Genomic DNA, 21,950 nt, shown 5'->3' with positions numbered 1-21,950 from the left:
AAGTTTCTCAAACCTATATTATTTCTAAAACATTATTTTAGCTCAAGAATGTAAAGTTTTTCATTCACTGAAAAATATTCGTGCTCGTTGTTCTATTCCGTTTTATGGGGTTTCAAGGTTTAAAGGGGCTTTGTAAGGGTCCCCTTTGGATTATAACTGTCATCTGGGCATAGGACTGTGCGCGAGCCGTGAGAAGTAAACAGCAGTTTGTTTTTCGATTTCGTCGTGAACAGACGTGCCTGTTTCAAATTTAAACGTGTTATTCTGATCCAAGGTTAAACATGTCGATTGAAGAAGTTGCTGGCTCATCTGGAATAGGAGAAGAAATTCCTGAAGAATCCATTCATAGTGGTCTATCAAAATTATGATTAAAGGACCCAGTGGTGTATTATGAAAAGCTGTTGATGGAAAATAATTTAATTGCACCGACATCTTCAGAAGAAATCTCTCGCAATCGTATGTTATTGGCCTGAGAACTTTATAATAATACACTGAAACTTTTGGGTGAAAAAGCATTTGTAACTGAAGATCAATTAATTCACGCTCATGAGGATTGCGAAGAATGTGAGGAGAATGACGAACAGTTCGAAGTGCCACAAAGTGATTTGTCTCCAGACGAATATAAAATGTCACCGAAAAGATTTAAAAGTGACATGATTCCCATTGCCTACAAAGTCAAAGTCGTGAATATTGCTAAAGCACACCTCACATGGTCCCTGGCGACATTGCAAAAAAAAGGATTCCGCCAGTTGAAGAGAAAAGAATATCTTTCACAATGGGGTTAAGATATTAAAAGTGGTGGTATGTTGAGGCGATAGATCGTGGACTTACGACCGTTCAGTGGAAGCAAGGGAACAATATCAGCAAGTCACGACAAGAAATTATTGTTTAATATTAAAAATACTATTGTTTCAGGATGCCAATATCAATCTGTTTTCAACAGGACTCTCACTGAAAAAGGGAGTATAACAGTTTTCGTGAAAAAGATGTATTTGAATAAAGTGACGCATTCATACACCACAATATTCAATAACATTATCAGGAAAACAACTCCCGCATGTCTTCATATGCTTACAAGAAGCGACCGGTCATTTCGGACCTCGTATTCACAAATTAATAGATGGCAAACCAATACTTATACAGACGTCATCATAACATCATCGAAGTCCGGAAAATTAACAACAGTTTTATACATGGATTTTCTCTGGAAATGTTTAAAATCTTACGTCAGGGAGAATAAATATTTACTTCTCATTGACTCTTGGGGAGGTCAAACGAATCCGGAGATATATGATGCAATTTTTCAAGAAGACGAAAATATGCCAACTTAGTCTGTAAATGTCATACCTCCAAAATGCACTTCTTTGTTGTAACCTTGTGATGTTTACTTTTACAGGCAAGTTAAAAATATCATAAAGCACTTGCAAAATTGCAGCGCATTGTTACAGAAGAATCGTGAAATTAATTCCCGGGAAGATTGTATAAAAATTCATTCAATAATTCACCATCAATTATCGTCACCAATATTCCGAGACATGATTCAATATGCCTGATTTGCCTCAAAATTATCAGAAACGAGAAACATTTTCGTAAATATTAATGGGACATGTTTTTCTACAGATTTATTGCAAACGCCCTGTGATTGTAAAAAAATCCGCTTTTATAAGTTGCGCAAGATGTCGCAAAAATTATTGCTTTGTTTGTTTTTACAATAATTACCACTGTGGTTCTTGTTTATAATTATTACATGTAGAAAAATTGAATGTTTCCCAGTCGACTTTGTTATTCTGATTAAAAACCCAACGTTTCTCCTCATATACTTTACTATAAAAAATGGAAAACCCACTGCCATGAATTGTGTTGTTGAACAAAAAGAAAATAATTTTTATTCAATAATGTAACTAATTTGTCAAAGATAATGTAGGTTTGGGAAACTTTCTGAATAATTGGTGGAATAACAAAAGAAAATGAAACAGAAGGAAAAAAAAGTGCCGGAGGAGGAATCGAACCCGAGACCTCTGGCATAAGAGTCCGAGCCCTAACCATCTAGGTCAGATGGCGGCTCGGCAATGGACTAACATTTTATACTCATACGGCACCTAAGAAACTTTGGATTGATTTTTCCCGTGATTTACCGCGTAGTGCGTCCTAATATTTTAACCACGTGAGGTGTTAGGGGTCCTCTTTCACCACACAAAATTTCAGACGAACTTTCACAATATTTTCATTCGTTTCTGAGGTGGAAGGGCGGCCGGACCGTGGTTCATCTTCAGATGGTTCGCACCTATTTTTAAATCTGTTGAACCAGACAAAAACATTTGACTGGCTCGTACAATTATCTCCAAAAGCAGTTTTTAATAGTTTGTAAGTCTCAGAAGCTGATTTCACGGTTTTAAACAAAATTTCACACAAACTCATTTGCTCCATTTTCACGCAGACGGAATCTTGCAACAAACCCTAACAGACCAGCACTCAACCAGCTACCACAACGAACTGAATAATGGAAACGCAACTTCTTGTCAGAGGGCGTTCAAGGACAAGGGACTGATTCACTCCGTAGCCTCTGTGTACCTGCCTGCCAAACCAGTAAGCAGTAGCAGATCGATTATTAAAACTTCCCGATCACACCTTGTATACTGGAATAGACTTATAAGAATCTGGATCTTTTTTTTTTCTTGTACAAAGTCGTGCAGTATCAGTTGTTGGAGTACATCCCATCCTCAGAACACAATTTACCAGTCAGTTTGAAACTCCGCTTGTCCAAGATATTTTTTCCATCTTTCCGAGATTTCTCACTGTTTATCATGAAAGACAAAGTTTTATTATTTGATGCGCCACACATTCTTATTGGTTACAAAGATTCATTTCATTACACAACAAAAAAATTATTCTGGAAGTGACACAAATTTCAAAAAAAATTCTGCCTTTGGGTCTGTGTATTCCATATCCACAATTGTATAGAGACTATAAACTTGTTCATTTTACAGGGCATTGGCACTTTAGTGAAGCTTCCAGTTCTTGTTTTATACTAGAGAATGATGGATAGTATGTGAATGTATACACGATAGTTCATTTGAATGTAAAGTAAGTTTGAGGATCAGATCACTTTCAAAAGTCCTGCTTCACAGCATGCACTTGTTTGCTCTACAAATGTCCATGGCATGGGTTGTGTTTTGAGTGCTTGTTGTCGGGTTCCCTTCTACTTGATGGAGGAAGTCCTTTTCAAAACAGAGTGTACAGTATGTATGTGGAGCACCACAGTCAACCCTTCTAGCTGTGAGTGAACCAATTTCTTGCAGTTGTTGTTGTTGTTAGACAAAAGTGACAAGTGATGTCATAATTACAACAGCAATTTGACTATGGCACACTCTTCTCAGTTTATGTGTGCACTGTGAAGCAGGAGATTTGAAAAGTATTTTACATCAGGGATAAGATGACAACTTCACCATAAATGACTGAAGAGGTGAGTGAAATATAGACTGCAGGAAGAGAGAGGAGGAGAGAACAACAATGGTTCATAAATGTGTTTTTTGGGGGCAGAGGTTTCGGGGTGAATGGATTTCAGGTTTAATGGCTGGAGAACTGATTACATTCATGACATTCAACAAAAAGTTGTGGATGATGAGCAATGGATACCATCGGTGAAAGCTGTGTTAATCTAACAGGTTCTTGAATATTGCAACTGTGGAACAACAAAGATAGTATTGTTTTTAAAATATTTTGGAATCATAAGCCACCATCATTTGATGTATGTAATTACTTTTAGTAAGAAACATTTATTTCATACAAAATCAAACGGTATTTAGACTGATACAGTTTACTTTATAAATACCTTCCATTGTCCAAAGACTGCCTTTTAGTACTGCATAGAAGTTATGTGTTGAGCGTTGCATAGATGAAATATTGTATTAACAGATAACATGGTAAGGCTGATGCTAGTATGGTAAGGGAAACTGCAGAAGAGTGTCATTTGTTACCTTACCTGTGTTATTTAGTTTGATGTTTTCTTTCCTTCTTCTGCCAATGCTGTCATTTGGCTTTTGTCTGAATACTAAAATCTAAGGGAGATGACTAATTGGATTAAGAATAAGCTACAGGTATAGGAAATGTGTTCTTCGTGGCTTGATATAGAATTTAGTGGCTAACATTAAGGCATCCAATGGAGTAGTTATAAGGAGTATATTATTTATTGAACATTTCACATGCACAAGAGTGAATAGTTCACAGGTAACCTCAAATCAACACACACATAAAAAGACAACTATTATTAGGGTGTGTAAAGTGTAGCATCTATTTTTGCCAAAATTTTCATCTATTTTTGGCATCGTTTGTATCTATTTTTGGTGAAAGTAGCCTCCTCTTCCTTTGTGTGTGTGTGTGTGTGTGTGTGTGTGTGTGTGTGTGTGTGTGTGTAGTGCTTTGAAACTGACAGTTAACAAAAAGTGGTGATTTGGGAACTTTTTGACTGGAACATTTGCTTTTGCCTTCAACAGTTGTTTTTCCAAAATAGCTTTTGCTTTCATCTTTTGGCTGTATTTAAGCCCTCAGTAAATAATCATTTTATAGTGGAGGAGCAGCAATTTCCCACTTGTGAACTGAATGCGTCTCTGATTTAACTTGTTAACATAAAACCTTGAGATATCTCACTATTATTTTGACAGAAGCTTAAAATCCCGAGTATACTCAAGCAACTTAAGAAGAGACCTTCAAAAAAATAAAACCTTACTTATGATTTATGGAAAATCTCATATAAGATGTGAAACAAATACTAACAAAGAGATAGAGGGGCTGGCCAGTACTTACCTCAGCTCAGTACAGCCGATAGATACACATAAAACAGAACTGAAAATTTACATTCCTAGCTTTCGGAACTTTGTTCCTTCATCAGGGAGGAGAGAGGGGAAAAAATGGAAGAAGGGAAAATGGATTCAGTTACTCACAACCCAGGTTATGAAGCAACAGGGAAAGGTAAACAGGGAGGGTAGCAAGGATGGAGGCATGGTTGTCAGAGGGAAGCCAAAGATATTCTACTGTAAGTACTGTGCCAGCTTCAAACCAAAGAGGATGCATACAGAAGTAAAGAGGTATATAGTATAAAGATTAACACAACTATGTAGGATGAAAAGATGCGTGAATGGCTAAAGAGGAAAGGGAAAGAGGAGAAGACTGAAGAGTGAATGGGAGTGAGGTTGTTTAACGTAGGTTCAGTCCAGGGGGATGGCGGGATGAAAGGATGTGTTGGAGTGCAAGTTCCCATCTGCGCAGTTCAGAGGGACTGGTGTTGGGTGGGAGAAGCCAAATGGCACATACGGTGTAGCAGGTTCCTAGGTCCCTAGAATTATGCTGGAGGGCATGCTCCGCTACTGGGTATTGGGCATCTCCTAGGCGGACAGTTCGGTGGCTGAGCGCATGAATGGACACAGACGAACTGTCCGCCTAGGAGATGCCCAAAACCCAGTAGCGGAGCATGCCCTCCAGCATAATTCTAGGGACCTAGGAACCTGCTACACCGTATGTGCCATTTGGCTTCTCCCACCCAACACCAGTCCCTCTGAACTGCGCAGATGGGAACTTGCACTCCAACACATCCTTTCATCCCGCCATCCCCCTGGACTGAACCTACGTTAAACAACCTCACTCCCATTCACTCTTCAGTCTTCTCCTCTTTCCCTTTCCTCTTTAGCCATTCATGCATCTTTTCATCCTACATAGTTGTGTTTATCTTTATACTATATACCTCTTTACTTCTGTATGCATTCTCTTTGGTTTGAAGCTGGCACAGTACTTACAGTAGAATATCTTTGGCTTCCCTCTGACAACCATGCCTCCATCCTTGCTACCCTCCCTGTTTACCTTTCCCTGTTGCTTCATAACCTGGGTTGTGAGTAACTGAATCCACTTTCCCTTCTTCCCTTTTTTCCCCTCTCTCCTCCCTGATGAAGGAACAAAGTTCCGAAAGCTAGGAATGTAAATTTTCAGTTCTGTTTTATGTGTATCTATCGGCTGTACTGAGCTGAGGTAAGTACTGGCCAGCCCCTCTATCTCTTTGTTAGTATTTGTTTCAAAACCTTACTTATATCTGTTTCAGCACATAGTTACATGTTTGGCTGCAAGAGAGCATTTGGTACTACGTTCGTAGCTTGGCTGTCTGGTTTTGCTTGAGGTGGTTGCCACTAGATACCGTCTTTCCTGTGTGCAGCTTTGAATAATCGACAACAAAACATTCACTTTTGGACATTATTATTATTATTAATATTAATATTATTAATATTTATGGCTGGGGACAAGTAAACACCAAAGCCATCAGTGATATACCAACAAATATTTAAAAATGACAATAAATGGGTAACCAAGTTTCACTCTCCCCCACAAGAATTGCAAGGCCACCCAGATAAGATGAGCTTCAGAAAATCTCGTAATAAAATCCCAAAGGGGCACAGCACAATAACTAGACACAAATAAAATCAGGGATAAAATACCAGCAAAAAAAGGGGGCAGGGGGGCGGGGCAGATAACTGTGGCTGGATGAGTATTTACAAATGTGAGTGACTGAGCCACTACGTGACACATTAAAATCACACATCCGTTATGTTGGAAAGAATTTCGGACACCACGTTAAATCTCAAAATACAAACAACACTCACCTCATTATCAATTAAACAGAGGCCAGGTCCTTTGGGAGTCCCAGATCAATCATCAGGTCATATTACAAGGTATGTACATAGAGTAAGTTCCGTTTGGTTATATAAAACAAATATGTACAGATACAGAAAAAAATATTTATTGTACAAAAATCTACGACTGTTAAACTAATTTACTACATAGCCTCCAAAATTTTGTAAGCACTTGTCATAGCGTGGCACAAGTTTTTCTGTGCCGTCTTCACAGAAGGTTGCCACCTGTGTATTCAACCATGTGGTAACATGTTCTTTCAGCTCGTCATTATCGTTGAAGTGTTGACCACCGAGGACAGGTTTTAGGTGTAAGAAGAGATGGAGGAGCTAGGTGCTGGATGTACGGAGGATGATCAAATGCATCCCAGTGAAATTCCTGTAAGAGTTGTTTGGTCACATTCACTGCGAGAGGTCGGACATTATCATGGAAAAAAACAACACCTTTTGACAGCAATCATTGGTGCTTGTTCAGTATTGCACGGCACAATTTCTTAAAGGTCTCGCAGTAACCATGAGCATTGATTGTTTGGTCTCGTGGTAAGAAATCAATCAGCAAAATGCCTTTTCTGTCCCAAAAAAAATGGTGCACATGACTTTTCGAGGTGTCAAGATTTGCTTAGGCTTAACCTTTGTTGGGGATTAAGTGTGCCTCCACTCCATTGATTGCTGTTTTGTTTCAGGGGTGTCGTACAATACCCAAGTTTCATCTCCCATGACTATCCGAGAAAGAAAACCATCACCTTCTTCATTGTAGTGTGTCAAAAACCGAAATCCACTGCCAATCCGTTGTTTTTTGTGTTGTTCAGTAAGAATTTTGGGTAACAAACGTGAGCAAAGTTTACGAAATTTCATTTTTTCAGTAACAGTTTCATGAATTAGTGATCGTCAGATTTGCGGAACTTCCATAGCAAGGGCACTAAGTGCAAACTTATGGTTCTGCTTAGTTTTCTCTTCAATTGTGTGAACCAGTTCATCAGTAACCACAGACGGGCGTCCACTTCGTTCTTCATTGTGCACTTGATCACATCCTTCATTGAACAGTCTGACCCATCTTCTAACCATTGAATCACTCATAGCATTTTGTCCATAAACCTCACAGATTTGCTGATGAATTTTCTTTGGTTTAACTTTCTTTGCTTTTAGAAAATTAATCACAGATCTGATTTCACATGCGGCGGCATTTTCAATTACGGGTGACATTATAAAGAAGCACTACAAAGCACACGTCGGCAGCAGTGATCTGAAAATTGCGTACTTGTCTTCTCCTTGAGTTAGAGTAACTGCCGTGCATGCTCGGAACTGCGATCATAGCGCTGCCACGGGTAGAAATAGAAACAGAACTTACTTTGTGGACGACCCCTTGTATAAAACACACTCAATTAAAGTACGTCATATTGACATACTGTTCCAGGTGTGTCCACATCTCTGATGTATTGGGGTGCCTCGTGACATTTGAGGAAGCCATGTGTCGGTGGACAATGTCCCATTTGGAACCATGTATGGCTACTTCTACAGACAGTTACGGGCGGAAGGAGGTCATCCATGGTCTCACTGAAGATTTTATGGAATTAAGTTTAATATTCCTCCCTTCCGACCACTGAGTCTCCCACCGACCCTTTGCCTTCCTGGTCACAAATGAAGTGGCAACCTGCAGGGGGACTGAACAGTGAGCAAGAGGAGGTAGGGAGCAAGCCCCCTTGGCAGCTGCATCAGCAAGTTCATTTCTCTGAATCCCTATGTGCCCCAAAACCCAGCAGAAAATGATTTCCTTGTCTTGCCTTTGTAAGAGAAAAGAGTGTCTCATGCTCTTCTTACACTATTTGAACTGTCCAATAACAAGGTGGACACTTTGAGACTCTGAGCAGATGAGGATTTTCTTGCATGACGCTGTCTCATCTGCTCCACTTGCCTCAGGACAGCAAACAATTATGTGTAATAAACTGAAAACTGCTGTGGAAGCGCTATCCTCTGGACAGTGTTGGTAAACATGACAGAACAACTGAGAAACTCTCCCTGCGTAGACCCATATGTATAAACAGTAACAACATCTGGGTGGTGGCATAAAATCTTGTTAAATGTAATCACAAGAATGTAATGTGGGGTACAATGCTTCCCGTTAGCAGTCAGTTCTGAAATTAATCTGAGCCTCATTACTAGCCAGGGGGATGCATACTCTACCCCAGCTTTGGACCTTAATGCACCCCCCCCCCCCTTTCCACTCGAGGCATTCCTATGCATTGATCCCAAATGGCCTTGTTGGCTGTGGCTGATGATTGAACAGCCATTCCAGTGGTGGTTGCAACAATGTAGTTGCATGCTGGTGATGTAGGAACTAACAAAGCACTATAGGCTTCACGTACAATGAGAAGATGATGTCGAATAGAAAGCAGAGGCTCACCACACACAGGCCAGCAACAGCAGTCGTGTGATAGGCCCCTGTTGACAGACTAGTACACTCATGATGACCCGCATCCAGAATTTTGAGGCCTTGCTGGCCCATAGATCTGGCATACATATTCAAGCTGGGGTTGCACAAAGGCCTCATAAAGTTGGAGCAGGCATGTCCTGTCAGCCCCCCCTCCCCCCCAAGATGTCTGATTGGTGCATTTAAGGATGTTCAAGACCCTGAGACACCTCAATTTAATTCTTTAAGGTTTTAGCTTCTCATCAAAAGTAGGGCCCAGATATTTCACTTTTGCAGTAAAAGTGAGGACTATATTCCCCAGTTTTAAAATGTGTAAATTAAAAAGAGCGGGAGCAGTTAAAATCAACACAAACAGTTTCCTTGAGAGCATTTAAAACCTGTGGTGTAAGACCATTCCTCCAACTGCCTGATTGTCAGTTCCAATTACTGGTCATTGTGAGGTTGGAGGATGCGTGAAGATGGAGAAGCCATCTGCAAACAAGGAACATGTTATGGGACATCACACTGTGGACATAATACTGTTTATTGCAGTGGCGAACCCCATGATACTTAAAACATTCCCTTGAGGGACACCATTCTCCTGCTTAAAATGGTCAGAAGGGACATTCTCAACCTTGTATCTAAAATATTTGTCTGAAAGAAGGACCATATGGAAGTGAGCAGATATCCAAGGAACCCCGACTGATAGAACTGCAACAAAATATTATGCCTCATTATAGTATTGTAGGCCTTTTATAAATAGGATAAAACACCAATAAGGTGTTCCTTACAAAGGAAAGCTTGTCGAACTGCTGCTTCTAACAGGGTCAGATTATAGAATGTGGAGTGAAACTCTCTGAACCCACACTGTGAGTGACTTAGTAGGGATCTGATTTCGAGAACCCACATTAGGCACTGGTTGATCATATGCTCCAGTGTCTGTCCTGTGCAGCTTGTACAGCTAATGCTACTATAACTACCAGGGTTTGTCCAATCCTTCCCTAGTTTTAAAACTGAGTAAAGAATAGGTTCTTTCCATGAGCTGGGAAAGTCTCCAGTCATCCACATTAAATTTGAAGACCTGAAGAATGATCCCCTTTGACCATGGGTCCAACACTTTCAACATGCTGTTCATTATCAGATCTTTTCCAGGTGTCATGTCACAGCTACTGATAGTGCAGAATCCATGTTGGTGGAACAGAAATCAAAATCAGCCTTCTCCTGTGTCTCCTGATATCGATGGAAAGCTGGATCCTGGCTAGAATCAGCCATAAGGGACTTACATGATGCAGCCATTGTCTGAGCTGACTCTCTTGGTGACGTTAGGAGAGACCACTATATTTTTGCAGCAGCTGTTGGCAGTCATGAGTTGCACCTTGAGATCCTCCTGATGGCTTCCCATACTTTACTTACAGATGTGGATCTATCGATGGAGTTAAGGAACTCTTGCCAAGACCTCTGCGTGAATTATTCTCTTCGCCTTAGTGTACGCACCATTTGTGAAGTTGCAAGATTATCTTCTGTTGGGCATTGATTGAATCTGTGCATAGCTGCCCTCCTGTCCCTCTTTGCAGAACGACACCCATCATTCCACTAAGAACCAAGTCGCCTCCCGTTGACTTTGGGATGGACACATCAGTGGCTTGATGAATCACAGCTGCAATGTGATCCACCTGATTCTGGACACCGTCACACTGCTTGAAAACAGCCAGCTGCCTGTGAAGCATCCAGTCAGCCTTTTGGAACAACTATCTCGGCAGCTTCCTTTAGGGATCTGCTCCATTGGGCAGATGGATCCAGATATAGAATAGTTGTTGCTGCCATGAAGATCATTGTCCACTCCCCATTGAGCAGTGTCTACAATGACAGACAAGCAGGAGGAGAAGTCTGTGGCCATAGGCAAGTCCATAGCGGTGCTAAAATCTGTAGCTTGACCCATGTTCATGTGTATTATATCTGTAGTATTAGTCTCTCAAGTATCCAACTCTTGGGGCAAGTGTTGTTAGAACCCATAGTGCACTACGTGCATTGAAGTCCTCTAAGAGAAAACAGGGAAAGGGTAGTTCATCAAGATGTGTGAGGATTGCACTGTCAAGAGGCTGATGGGGCGGTATGTACACAGAGTACACTTGTGACAGAAACTGCCTGTTGCCTTATGGTTAAAGACACAGTGGGGAGTGAAAAGTGTCATTGACGAACACTGCAGCCCCATCTTTTGCCCTGTCACCAGTAGGATTGTCTCTTTTGTGGAGATGATACCTTTCAAGTACAGGCACATCAGTCTGTTTAAAGAGAATGTCTTGAAGACAGAGGCAAAAGGGACTGTCCTGTACAAGGAGTCTCAATTTCTGCAGATGTATCCTTTATTGATTCATATTCCGCTAGAGTATGGGAGCTGTTTCATCTTGATTTACTCATGTCTTTGCTCCACCATGTTGAGGCTCTTGCAGATTGAGGTGAGGTGGAAGAGCTGCTTGGCTCTAGTGAAGAGGCATCAAAATCCATGATGTCCACATCACCAGTTTGACATGCCAGAATAATGTTTGATGGTGCCCAGGACAGCTTAGGACCCGAATGCGGAGACCCTTCCCAGCTGCCTTTCCGAGCAAGGATGAGGGGGAAAAGGGGCCTTTTTTTTGGAAGAAAATGGACATTCAGAGTCACTCTCCTTGTGGGGTGCCTTTGTGATGCGACTGAAATCATTGCTGGTTTCTTCTGTCATAGCTGCCTGGATTGCTTTTGTATTTAGTCCCTTTGGCATGTACTGGTGCAAGTACAGGTTCTGGTGGTTGATAGTGGTACACTGGATGCCATTTGCATCGAAGCGTCGACCTTGGGAATGGGTTTCTGCACCATGCAAATATAAGAAGTGGCAAGGACATGGGGTTTCATTGCCTTATATTCCTTTTTGGCTTCTGCATAGGGGATCCTCTTGGTCACTTTTATTCTGAATTTTGAATGCCTCCACAAAAACAGGGCATTTTGGTTCCAGACTGGCAGTTAATGCAGGCTGCTGGAGATGGACAATCAGTCCCAGCTTCATGGGTTGCCTTTTCACACTTCCCACAAGTCGTTTTGCCTCCACAGCTCAGCATCGTATGGCCGGAACGGAGACATTTGTAACACCGCATAGGGTTAGGTACATAAGGCCTAACCCTGAGATAGAGGAACCCTTCCTTAATATGTTCAGAGAGCGTTGGAGAATTGAAGGTGGCAGTCTTCTCAATCTCTCCATTATTCCTTTGCATTCGTTGCTCCACATACGCTATCCCCTTGATGCCCATTCTTGTTCAGTTCGGCAGTGTCTATTTCCATAATGTGACCACACTCTTGCTTTGCCCTGCTAGTCTTAACCAGTAGAGAACCATTTCGCAGCTGCTTTATAGACTTTAAGGTACCAACAAGCTCTTCTAAGACTTTATGAACATAAAAAGGGGACACTTTTTCAAACGAGCCCTCCTTCCTCTTGATTTTACAAAAAAACATCCTGGTTTATGACTCCTTGAGCCCCATTACTAAAGACAGATTGATTACCAGCAGGACTATCGTCCCTCATTTGTTTGGATGAGTGAGTGCAAGTACTCCCAGGGTGTACACCCATCACACTGAGAGATGGAGAAGAAGATTTCAAGGGTTCCGTCTCGGTCCCACAAGAAGTGAAGTGCGACAGGTACTCTAGAGGTCGTTCGCTACCAACTGTTCCACCTCAAAAGCCGTGCATCTCATTGGTGCACAGCCACAGCACACCTTGAGATTGAGTTTTTTTATTTTTTTTTAAATAGAGATTTTTACCATCCTCGCGATCTGGGTGATCAAGCCGAGATCCCCGTTCCTTGTGATACACAGCGTTCCACCGCTGCCCCGCACGGTGGTCACTGAAGCATACACAGGGTTTATGGTGACACAGGACTGGCTGTGCTTACTAGTCCTATATCGTTGTTTAAGCAATGCTTCAAAAAAGGATTCTTATAGTGATCCTGAGTTTGACATTGAATTTAGCAGCTCAGAAAGTGAAGGAGAATGTTATGTTAGTTCATTAGAGACTGAAAGTGATGACAGTTTGTCAGTTCAGCAACAAGTGCTCAGCCGTGGTACGAGATAAATACATCAACTGCACTCCTCCAACATTTATACAGGGTGTTACAAAAAGGTACGGCCAAACTTTCAGGAAACATTCTTCACACACAAAGAAAGAAAATATGTTATGTGGACATGGGTCCGGAAACGCTTACTTTCCATGTTAGAGCTCATTTCATTACTTCTCTTCAAATCACATTAATCATGGAATGGAAACACACAGCAATAGAACGTACCAGCGTGACTTCAAACACTTTGTTACAGGAAATGTTCAATATGTCCTCCGTTAGCGAGGATACATGCATCCACCCTCCGTCGCATGGAATCCCTGATGCGCTGATGCAGCCCTGGAGAATGGCGTATTGTATCACAGCCGTCCACAATACGAGCACGAAGAGTCTCTACATTTGGTACTGGGGTTGCGTAGACAAGAGCTTTCAAATGCCCCCATAAATGAAAGTCAAGAGGGTTGAGGTTAGGAGAGCGTGGAGGCCATGGAATTGGTCCGCCTCTACCAATCCATCGGTCACCGAATCTGTTGTTGAGAAGCGTACGAACACTTCAACTGAAATGTGCAGGAGCTCCATCGTGCATGAACCACATGTTGTGTCGTACTTGTAAAGGCACATGTTCTAGCAGCACAGGTAGAGTATCCCGTATGAAATCATGATAATGTGCTCCATTGAGTGTAGGTGGAAGAACATGGGGCCCAATCAAGACATCACCAACAATGCCTGCCCAAATGTTAACAGAAAATCTGTGTTGATGACGTGATTGCACAATTGCGTGCAGATTCTCGTCAGCCTACACATGTTGATTGTGAAAATTTACAATTTGATCACGTTGGCATGAAGCCTCATCCGTAAAGAGAACATTTGCACTGAAATGAGGATTGACACATTGTTGGATGACCCATTCGCAGAAGTGTACCCGTGTAGGCCAATCAGCTGCTGATAGTGTCTGCACACGCTGTACATGGTACGGAAACAACTGGTTCTCCCGTAGCACTCTCCATACAGTGACGTGGTCAACGTTACCTTGTACAACAGCAACTTATCTGACACTGACATTAGGGTTATCGTCAACTGCACGAAGAATTGCAGGTGTCCTCGTCGTTCTAGGTCTTCCCCAGTCGCGAGTCTTAGGCTGGAATGTTCCGTGCTCCTTAAGACGCCGATCAATTGCTTCGAACGTCTTCCTGTCGGGACACCTTCGTTCTGGAAATCTGTCTCGATACAAACGTATCGCGCCACAGCTATTGCCCCGTGCTAATTTAGAACTTGAGAAGTGTGCAGCGGTAGAGAGAGCACTTAGCTGGCAACATTTAAGAGAAACTGGGGATTAAAGCTCACTTTATATGGAAAAAGAGGAATTGAAGGAAGAACAGAAGTGAATTAGATGTTGGAAAGGCAAGTGAAAGAAGACAGTAATGGAAACTGCAGACCACAGGAAAAAGAGTATCATAGAGTGGTGGGGAAAAAAAGACATAAATTGCAGAACAAGGGTTGAAAAAGAGATGTTCTAATGAAAAAATGGTGCCACAAGGCAGGAAGAGGATAGCAGAAACAAGGGGGAAAAGAGAAGATTAATTACAAGTGGTTCAAATGGCTCTGAGCACTATGGGACTTAACATCTGAGGTCATCAGTCCCCTAGAACTTAGAACTACTTAAACCTATCTAACCTACGGACATCACACACATCCATGCCCGAGGCAGGATTCGAACCTGCAACCGTAGCAGCCGCACGGTTCCGGACTTTCCACCTAGAACCGCTCGGCCACCACGGTCGGCTGAAGATTAATTACATTTAGAGATAACTATTGTGCTGTAAACAGAGCATTACTCTTGCCATTGTGAATTGAATAATTCAGCCTTTCTTGTGCCAGAAATATTGTCAGACCTGGTACTGCCTGTCTGAGTGCAGGATGGACAAAGTGCCTAATGCCATTGCGTTGCATCATTGCAAGATTGTGTGGGCCTGCAGCATGACACTCTTCGCTTCTGAGGTAATGCAGGCATGAGGCGTTTCACATGCCACTTTCTCATTTTGGGGAAACTGCCTTGACAATAGCTTGTAGATGACACAGGCTGTCATTGACCAAAGTTGATTCTAACCACAAATTTATATGTCAAAGTGCAGCAAAATCAATTGCCAGTTCATTTCTGGGCAAAACACAAGTGAACAGTCATAATATTAAAAACATCATAGCTATTGGGTACATAAATCAAACCCCTGTCTTTGCTCACTGTAGACCAAATACTGTACAGCTTGGTGATGACACAGGAGTATTGTCATTGAGCCCTATAAGCATGACTGACAGGTACTCATTTAAAAATCCAGTGTAGAATAATGACAATATTGTGAAAAGGATAGTTGCTACTCACCACATAGCAAAGATGCTGAATCGCAGATAGGCACTGTGTGTGTGTGTGTGTGTGTGTGTGTGTGTAATTCTGATACATGCAGTTTTGGCAGAAAGCTAACTTTTTTGGCAGCCTTTTTGTTCTGCCTATCTGCAACTCAGCATCTCAAGTATGTAATGAGTAGTAATGTCCTTTTCATAATATTGACAAGTATTCATTGCCTAGATGTATATATTAATCATGTGAAGCAACACACATCAGTTTCTAACAGGGCACTTTTCAAGCAGTTGGGGCTCTTGATACAACTGCTCAGCGATGAACTATTTTGAGGAACTGATCTGGCATTCCAGGTCATTTGATCTTGATCCTATTGACCACATCTAGAAGGTCATCAAGCAGAAAGTTTGGGTCATGTGTCCAGTTCTGATCAGTGTCTGTGCTTAGTGGGTGTTCTTGACCAACACGCCACCCCAACACATTTGGTACCATGTGAAGTACATGTCTCTTATACTAACATTGTAATTATTTGATTTATTTTTCTCCGCTGGCAGTGTCAGACCTGCAAATCATCCCTCTTTTTCTTTCCACTCTGAACTGTACAATCTACTAATTAAGTAAAGGAGAGGGTATATGGTTTCACACCACTCATTATCTTGTCCACATTCCTTCTCTATTTCCATATCTCGGTAATCACAGATTACATATCCAACCATGAAACTTTTCACATCAAGAAAAGCAATGATGAGAATCTCATTAGGAAGTGATAGGCAACAAAAGTATCAGCATTATCATGATCAAGAATGTTATGGATAGCTAGTAACAGTGTTGATAGATATACACTCCTGGAAATGGAGAAAAGAACACATTGACACCGGTGTGTCAGACCCACCATACTTGCTCCGGACACTGCGAGAGGGCTGTACAAGCAATGATCAAACTCACGGCACAGCGGACACACCAGGAACCGCGGTGTTGGCCGTCGAATGGCGCTAGCTGCGCAGCATTTGTGCACCGCCGCCGTCAGTGTCAGCCAGTTTGCCGTGGCATACGGAGCTCCATCGCAGTCTTTAACACTGGTAGCATGCCACGACAGCGTGGACGTGAACCGTATGTGCCGTTGACGGACTTTGAGCGAGGGCGTATAGTGGGCATGCGGGAGGCCGGGTGGACGTACCGCCGAATTGCTCAACACGTGGGGCGTGAGGTCTCCACAGTACATCAATGTTGTCGCCAGTGGTCGGCGGAAGGTGCACGTGCCCGTCGACCTGGGACCGGACCGCAGCGACGCATGGATGCACGCCAAGACCGTAGGATCCTACGCAGTGCCGTAGGGGACCGCACCGCCACTTCCCAGCAAATTAGGGACACTGTTGCTCCTGGGGTATCGGCGAGGACCATTCGCAACCGTCTCCATGAAGCTGGGCTACGGTCCCGCACACCGTTAGGCCATCTTCCGCTCACGCCCCAACATCGTGCAGCCCGCCTCCAGTGGTGTCGCGACAGGCGTGAATGGAGGGACGAATGGAGACGTGTCGTCTTCAGCGATGAGAGTCGCTTCTGCCTTGGTGCCAATGATGGTCGTATGCGTGTTTGGCGCCGTGCAGGTGAGCGCCACAATCAGGACTGCATACGACCGAGGCACACAGGGCCAACACCCGGCATCATGGTGTGGGGAGCGATCTCCTACACTGGCCGTACACCACTGGTGATCATCGAGGGGACACTGAATAGTGCACGGTACATCCAAACCGTCATCAAACCCATCGTTCTACCATTCCTAGACCGGCAAGGGAACTTGCTGTTCCAACAGGACAATGCACGTCCGCATGTATCCCGTGCCACCCAACGTGCTCTAGAAGGTGTATGTCAACTACCCTGGCCAGCAAGATCTCCGGATCTGTCCCCCATTGAGCATGTTTGGCTGTTCCAACAGGACAATGCACGTCCGCATGTATCCCGTGCCACCCAACGTGCTCTAGAAGGTGTATGTCAACTACCCTGGCCAGCAAGATCTCCGGATCTGTCCCCCATTGAGCATGTTTGGCACTGGATGAAGCGTCGTCTCACGCGGTCTCACGTCTCCTACACTGGCCGTACACCACTGGTGATCATCGAGGGGACACTGAATAGTGCACGGTACATCCAAACCGTCATCAAACCCATCGTTCTACCATTCCTAGACCGGCAAGGGAACTTGCTGTTCCAACAGGACAATGCACGTCCGCATGTATCCCGTGCCACCCAACGTGCTCTAGAAGGTGTATGTCAACTACCCTGGCCAGCAAGATCTCCGGATCTGTCCCCCATTGAGCATGTTTGGCACTGGATGAAGCGTCGTCTCACGCGGTCTGCACGTCCAGCACGAACGCTGGTCCAACTGAGGCGCCAGGTGGAAATGGCATGGCAAGCCATTCCACAGGACTACATCCAGCATCTCTACGATCGTCTCCATGGGAGAATAGCAGCCTGCATTGCTGCGAAAGGTGGATATACACTGTACTAGTGCCGACATTGTGCATGCTCTGTTGCCTGTGTCTATGTGCCTGTGGTTCTGTCAGTGTGATCATGTGATGTATCTGACCCCAGGAATGTGTCAATAAAGTTTCCCCTTCCTGGGACAATGAATTCACGGTGTTCTTATTTCAATTTCCAGGAGTGTATTTAATTCTTGGCATGTGAATGAGATGTATCACACTCAACTGATAATGAGCTTAGTCTGGTCTATTTCTTAGAATGGAAACCCAGAATTGCTTCATGATTAGTGGCCATTTAGCATCGTACCCACTGTATCCAAGACCATCTAACACATTGTTCACATTCAAATGACAGCCTACATACAAAAATTCCACTTATGGGACAAATATCAGTCTGGTTTTTGTAATCAATAAAGCACGAACAATACTCTCTGACCTGCAGTATCCAATAGACAAGTGTGAGGCTACAATGTTAACATTATTAGACTTCAACAAAGTGTTTCATACTGTCAACTTTGACATACTTCTCATAAATAATCCCCAGCTAAAATTTTCAGATAGTGCACTGATGTTTGAAAACTGCTTGTCTGTGGAAATGAGAAGTCTTAAAAGAGGCATATTCTTTCAGGTGTGCCATAGGGCTCAGTCCTGGGCCCACTATTGTTCACCTTGCATGTCAGTGACATCTCTTCAATTCTAAATTTCTGTGAATATGATTTCTATACTACTGATGACCTCCAGCTTTACTAAAGTGTTAGACATTAAGATGTCATCTTTCATCATCCAGGTGTGTGGTGATCTACATTCAGTGGCTCTTAGTCCTCCAGAAGTTTCAGAACATATTACACAGATTGCAAAATATTGGATGGAACAACCACTTGTTCTGCTTATCTCCCACATTGTGATGATGTAATCCATCAAGGTACAGGTTTTAAAAACTGTACACCAGGTTGATCTTATTACTACCCCATTGGGCACTGGCACTTGATTGGTCAGCACATGGACACTTCAGACGGGATGCTGGAAATGGAAATACATGACATGAACTTTTGAGGGAGCAGGACAAGGTTGTGGTAAAATTGGTAATGAAGAAGCTACTGTGTTTGTTTACAACAATGTAAGGGCAATACTAATTGTTCTGACTACTGCTGATCAATTCTGATGAATGTGGCCAGATGTACCTTTTTCCTCAATTGCCTCTTCCTTTTATGTAAATGCATGACTTTTTAGTATTCATTATGAAAGAATGCGCCACACTGGTTGTACATGCTTGTATGTAAATAATAGGTAGGCCAGTTGTATTAGCTGCAAGTTGGACCTAATCAGCAGCAAATAAAACTCTGTGTAAAACTGTGTTGCAGTTTGTAAAGTTTGGTGCATTACTCTTCCAGTCTTATATAACTGCACCCAATTTTTTTTCTAAGGGTTCCTGTACAACTTCTTTCAATTGATAACCAGTGAATAAATACACAGTTTCACTGTTTAAATGCAAAGTACACATTTTTTTGTATTAGTCTTGCACCGTATAATTATGCTGTCGGCCATATGGATCATAGATGATTGACAAAATATTTACTTAAGTAATAGTCTGCTAAAGACAAGTTAAAATTCTAAAGGCAAGTTAAAATTCTTACTTGCCTTAGCAGAGTGATGGCATCATGTTGTTGCAGTATTTCAATGAGTTTTGTACTCGTCATCTTCAGGCAAAGTCACTTCGCAAGAAGATGGCGAGTAAGAAACTCATCGAAACATTGTGAAAACACAATGCAGCTCAGCTTGATAATAAATTTATTAACATCAAGTTAGTTACTTAATTACATGTTACATACATCATTTGTATGAGTCTTTCATTGATATGATGTGAAACGAGTCATTTTACAGGATATATGTACATTATTAATGGACACATTATTGTCTTTGGTCCAATTCATGCAACTAAACTTATTATTTTTTTAGTAAAATTGCATCAATGGAATAGAAAGAGTTTCCCAGAAGAAATAATTTTAAATTAGATTTTAGACTTACTTTGCTACCTGTCAGACTTTTTATATTATTGGCAAATGACCAAATATTTTTGTTGATGCAGATTGAACTCCTCTCCGAGTGACAGACAACTTTAACAATTGATAATAAAGGTTGTTTTTCCTCGTCTCAAATTGTGATGGATTATAAATGACGAATTTCTTTAGCGAACATATGAATTGTGACAGCACATGAAAATATACCTAGCTCCTTGGGGAGGTACCTACTTGACGTCCATGGGTGAACACTACACATTATTCTTACTGCTCGCTTTTGTGCAATTAGTACTTTCTTTCTAAGTGGTGAGTTACCCCAGAAAATTATTTTGTATGGCATTATTGAGTGGAAATAAGCAAATTATGGTAGGAGGTTGATATGTTTATCTCCAGGATTAGCAATGATATGAATAGCAAAAGTAGCTGAACTTAATTTTTTGAGAAGCTCAGTAATATGCTTCTTCCAGTTGAAGTTTCCATCAATATGTACACCCAAAAATTTTGAGCATTGTACCTTACGTACTGACTCCTGCTCATTTGCTGTATCAGTTGTTGGTATGACTGTTTGTTGTACAGAGCCAAATGTAATGTGTTTTCTTAATTTATGGAGAGTCCATTTTCATAGAACCACTTAATAATTCTTTGGAAAATAACATTTGCCAACTCCTCTGTTGCTTTCTCTATAGAGGGTGTGTGTTATAACACTAGTATCATCTACAAAAAGTACCGATTTCACGTGTTGAATGTTACTTGCAAGGTCATAAACATATATAGAGAACAGGGGTGGACCCAAAATTGAATCTTGTGGACTGCCGTTTGTGATTTTTACCAACTGGCAATATATTATTATTTAAGGCTTGTACTATTTGATGAGTGACTGTATAAATAGCATTCTCAGTTCAGCAACCTTTCTGGAATCCAAACTGTGATATTCTAAATAAATTGTCTCTACTTAGTGTGTGATTATGTTTAAGTGCATTACATGAGTACAAGTATTACGAGTGAAATAATTATGTAGCTCCAGTCTGTTATACATCTTGTATGGTTTGGATTTATTAATGTTTTATTTCTTTCTTCATTGTTACAGATCAGGCTCATTGCACTTGAAACTTTATGTGAAGTTGCACGGAAGTTGGGTGAAGATTTCTTGCCATTGCTGCCAGAAACTGTTCCATTCCTTGCTGAATTACTAGAAGATGAAGATGAGGAAGTTGAAAAAGCATGCACAAAATCTGTGCAAGAACTAGAGGAAATTCTAGGAGAGCCTCTCCAGAAATATTTTTGAGATGTTTTATTCAGACATGTGAATTATTTTACATATTGTGTTTGTTGTTGACGTGTCAAATGTGATCACTATGTTATTTGTTAATAGTGAGTAGATGGAGATGTAAATTTTATGTATGTAATTTTGTTGGTTCCTCTTTTTTTCCCTGTATATTTATATTCATCCCCCTCCTGGCTTCTGCAGATATTAGGATTTGTACAATTAACAGGCAGTTTGTGATAAGCATGGACGGCAATTTTTTTTAAAAGCCTGTTACAAGACATACCAACAGCATGAATGCAAAATAAATAATTGTGTAGACTTGTCTTCAGGTTGTTCATTTGTTTCTTTGAATAATGTGACATTGATAGCACATGGTGTAATCCTGGCTGGCTTGGCTCTAATGCTTTTGTAGTTGAGAATATGTTAAACACTCATCTTTCTTCCTTTCTGTCCAGTCCATCCCCACCCTTTATTTCTGTGTGAGAACTTAGAAAACAAAGGTAATAACTATTTGCATACTGAGTAACCATAGAATCTAGAGGTTAAAATTTCTGGCATTCTGGCTTTCAACCCAGAAATGTCCCTGTTTGATTCGCTGCAACAATATCGTATCTCTCTGACAAAGACTTTACCTGAAACATGCTTCAGTCAGCCTGAAATGGCCATCTGAGA

The 21,950-nt window shown here is 41.8% G+C and overlaps 1 protein-coding gene across 1 annotated transcript in view; it reads left to right on the top strand.

The window, feature by feature from the left end:
• LOC124615903 (HEAT repeat-containing protein 1) overlaps positions 1 to 21,602 on the top strand; it is a 276,744-nt gene extending 255,142 nt beyond the window's left edge. The window contains exon 25 of the mRNA XM_047144079.1: positions 21,099 to 21,602. Within this exon, the coding sequence (XP_047000035.1) occupies positions 21,099 to 21,296 (198 nt within the window). The 3' untranslated portion in view covers positions 21,297 to 21,602. The remainder of the gene's footprint in view (positions 1 to 21,098) is intronic.
• Positions 21,603 to 21,950: the final 348 nt, after the last annotated feature.

Source organism: Schistocerca americana, chromosome 5, assembly GCF_021461395.2.
Source record: "Schistocerca americana isolate TAMUIC-IGC-003095 chromosome 5, iqSchAmer2.1, whole genome shotgun sequence".
Lineage (NCBI taxonomy): Eukaryota > Metazoa > Arthropoda > Insecta > Orthoptera > Acrididae > Schistocerca > Schistocerca americana.
The sequence above is the reverse complement of the archived record's forward strand: the minus strand, read 5'-3'. Positions and strand labels throughout refer to the sequence as shown.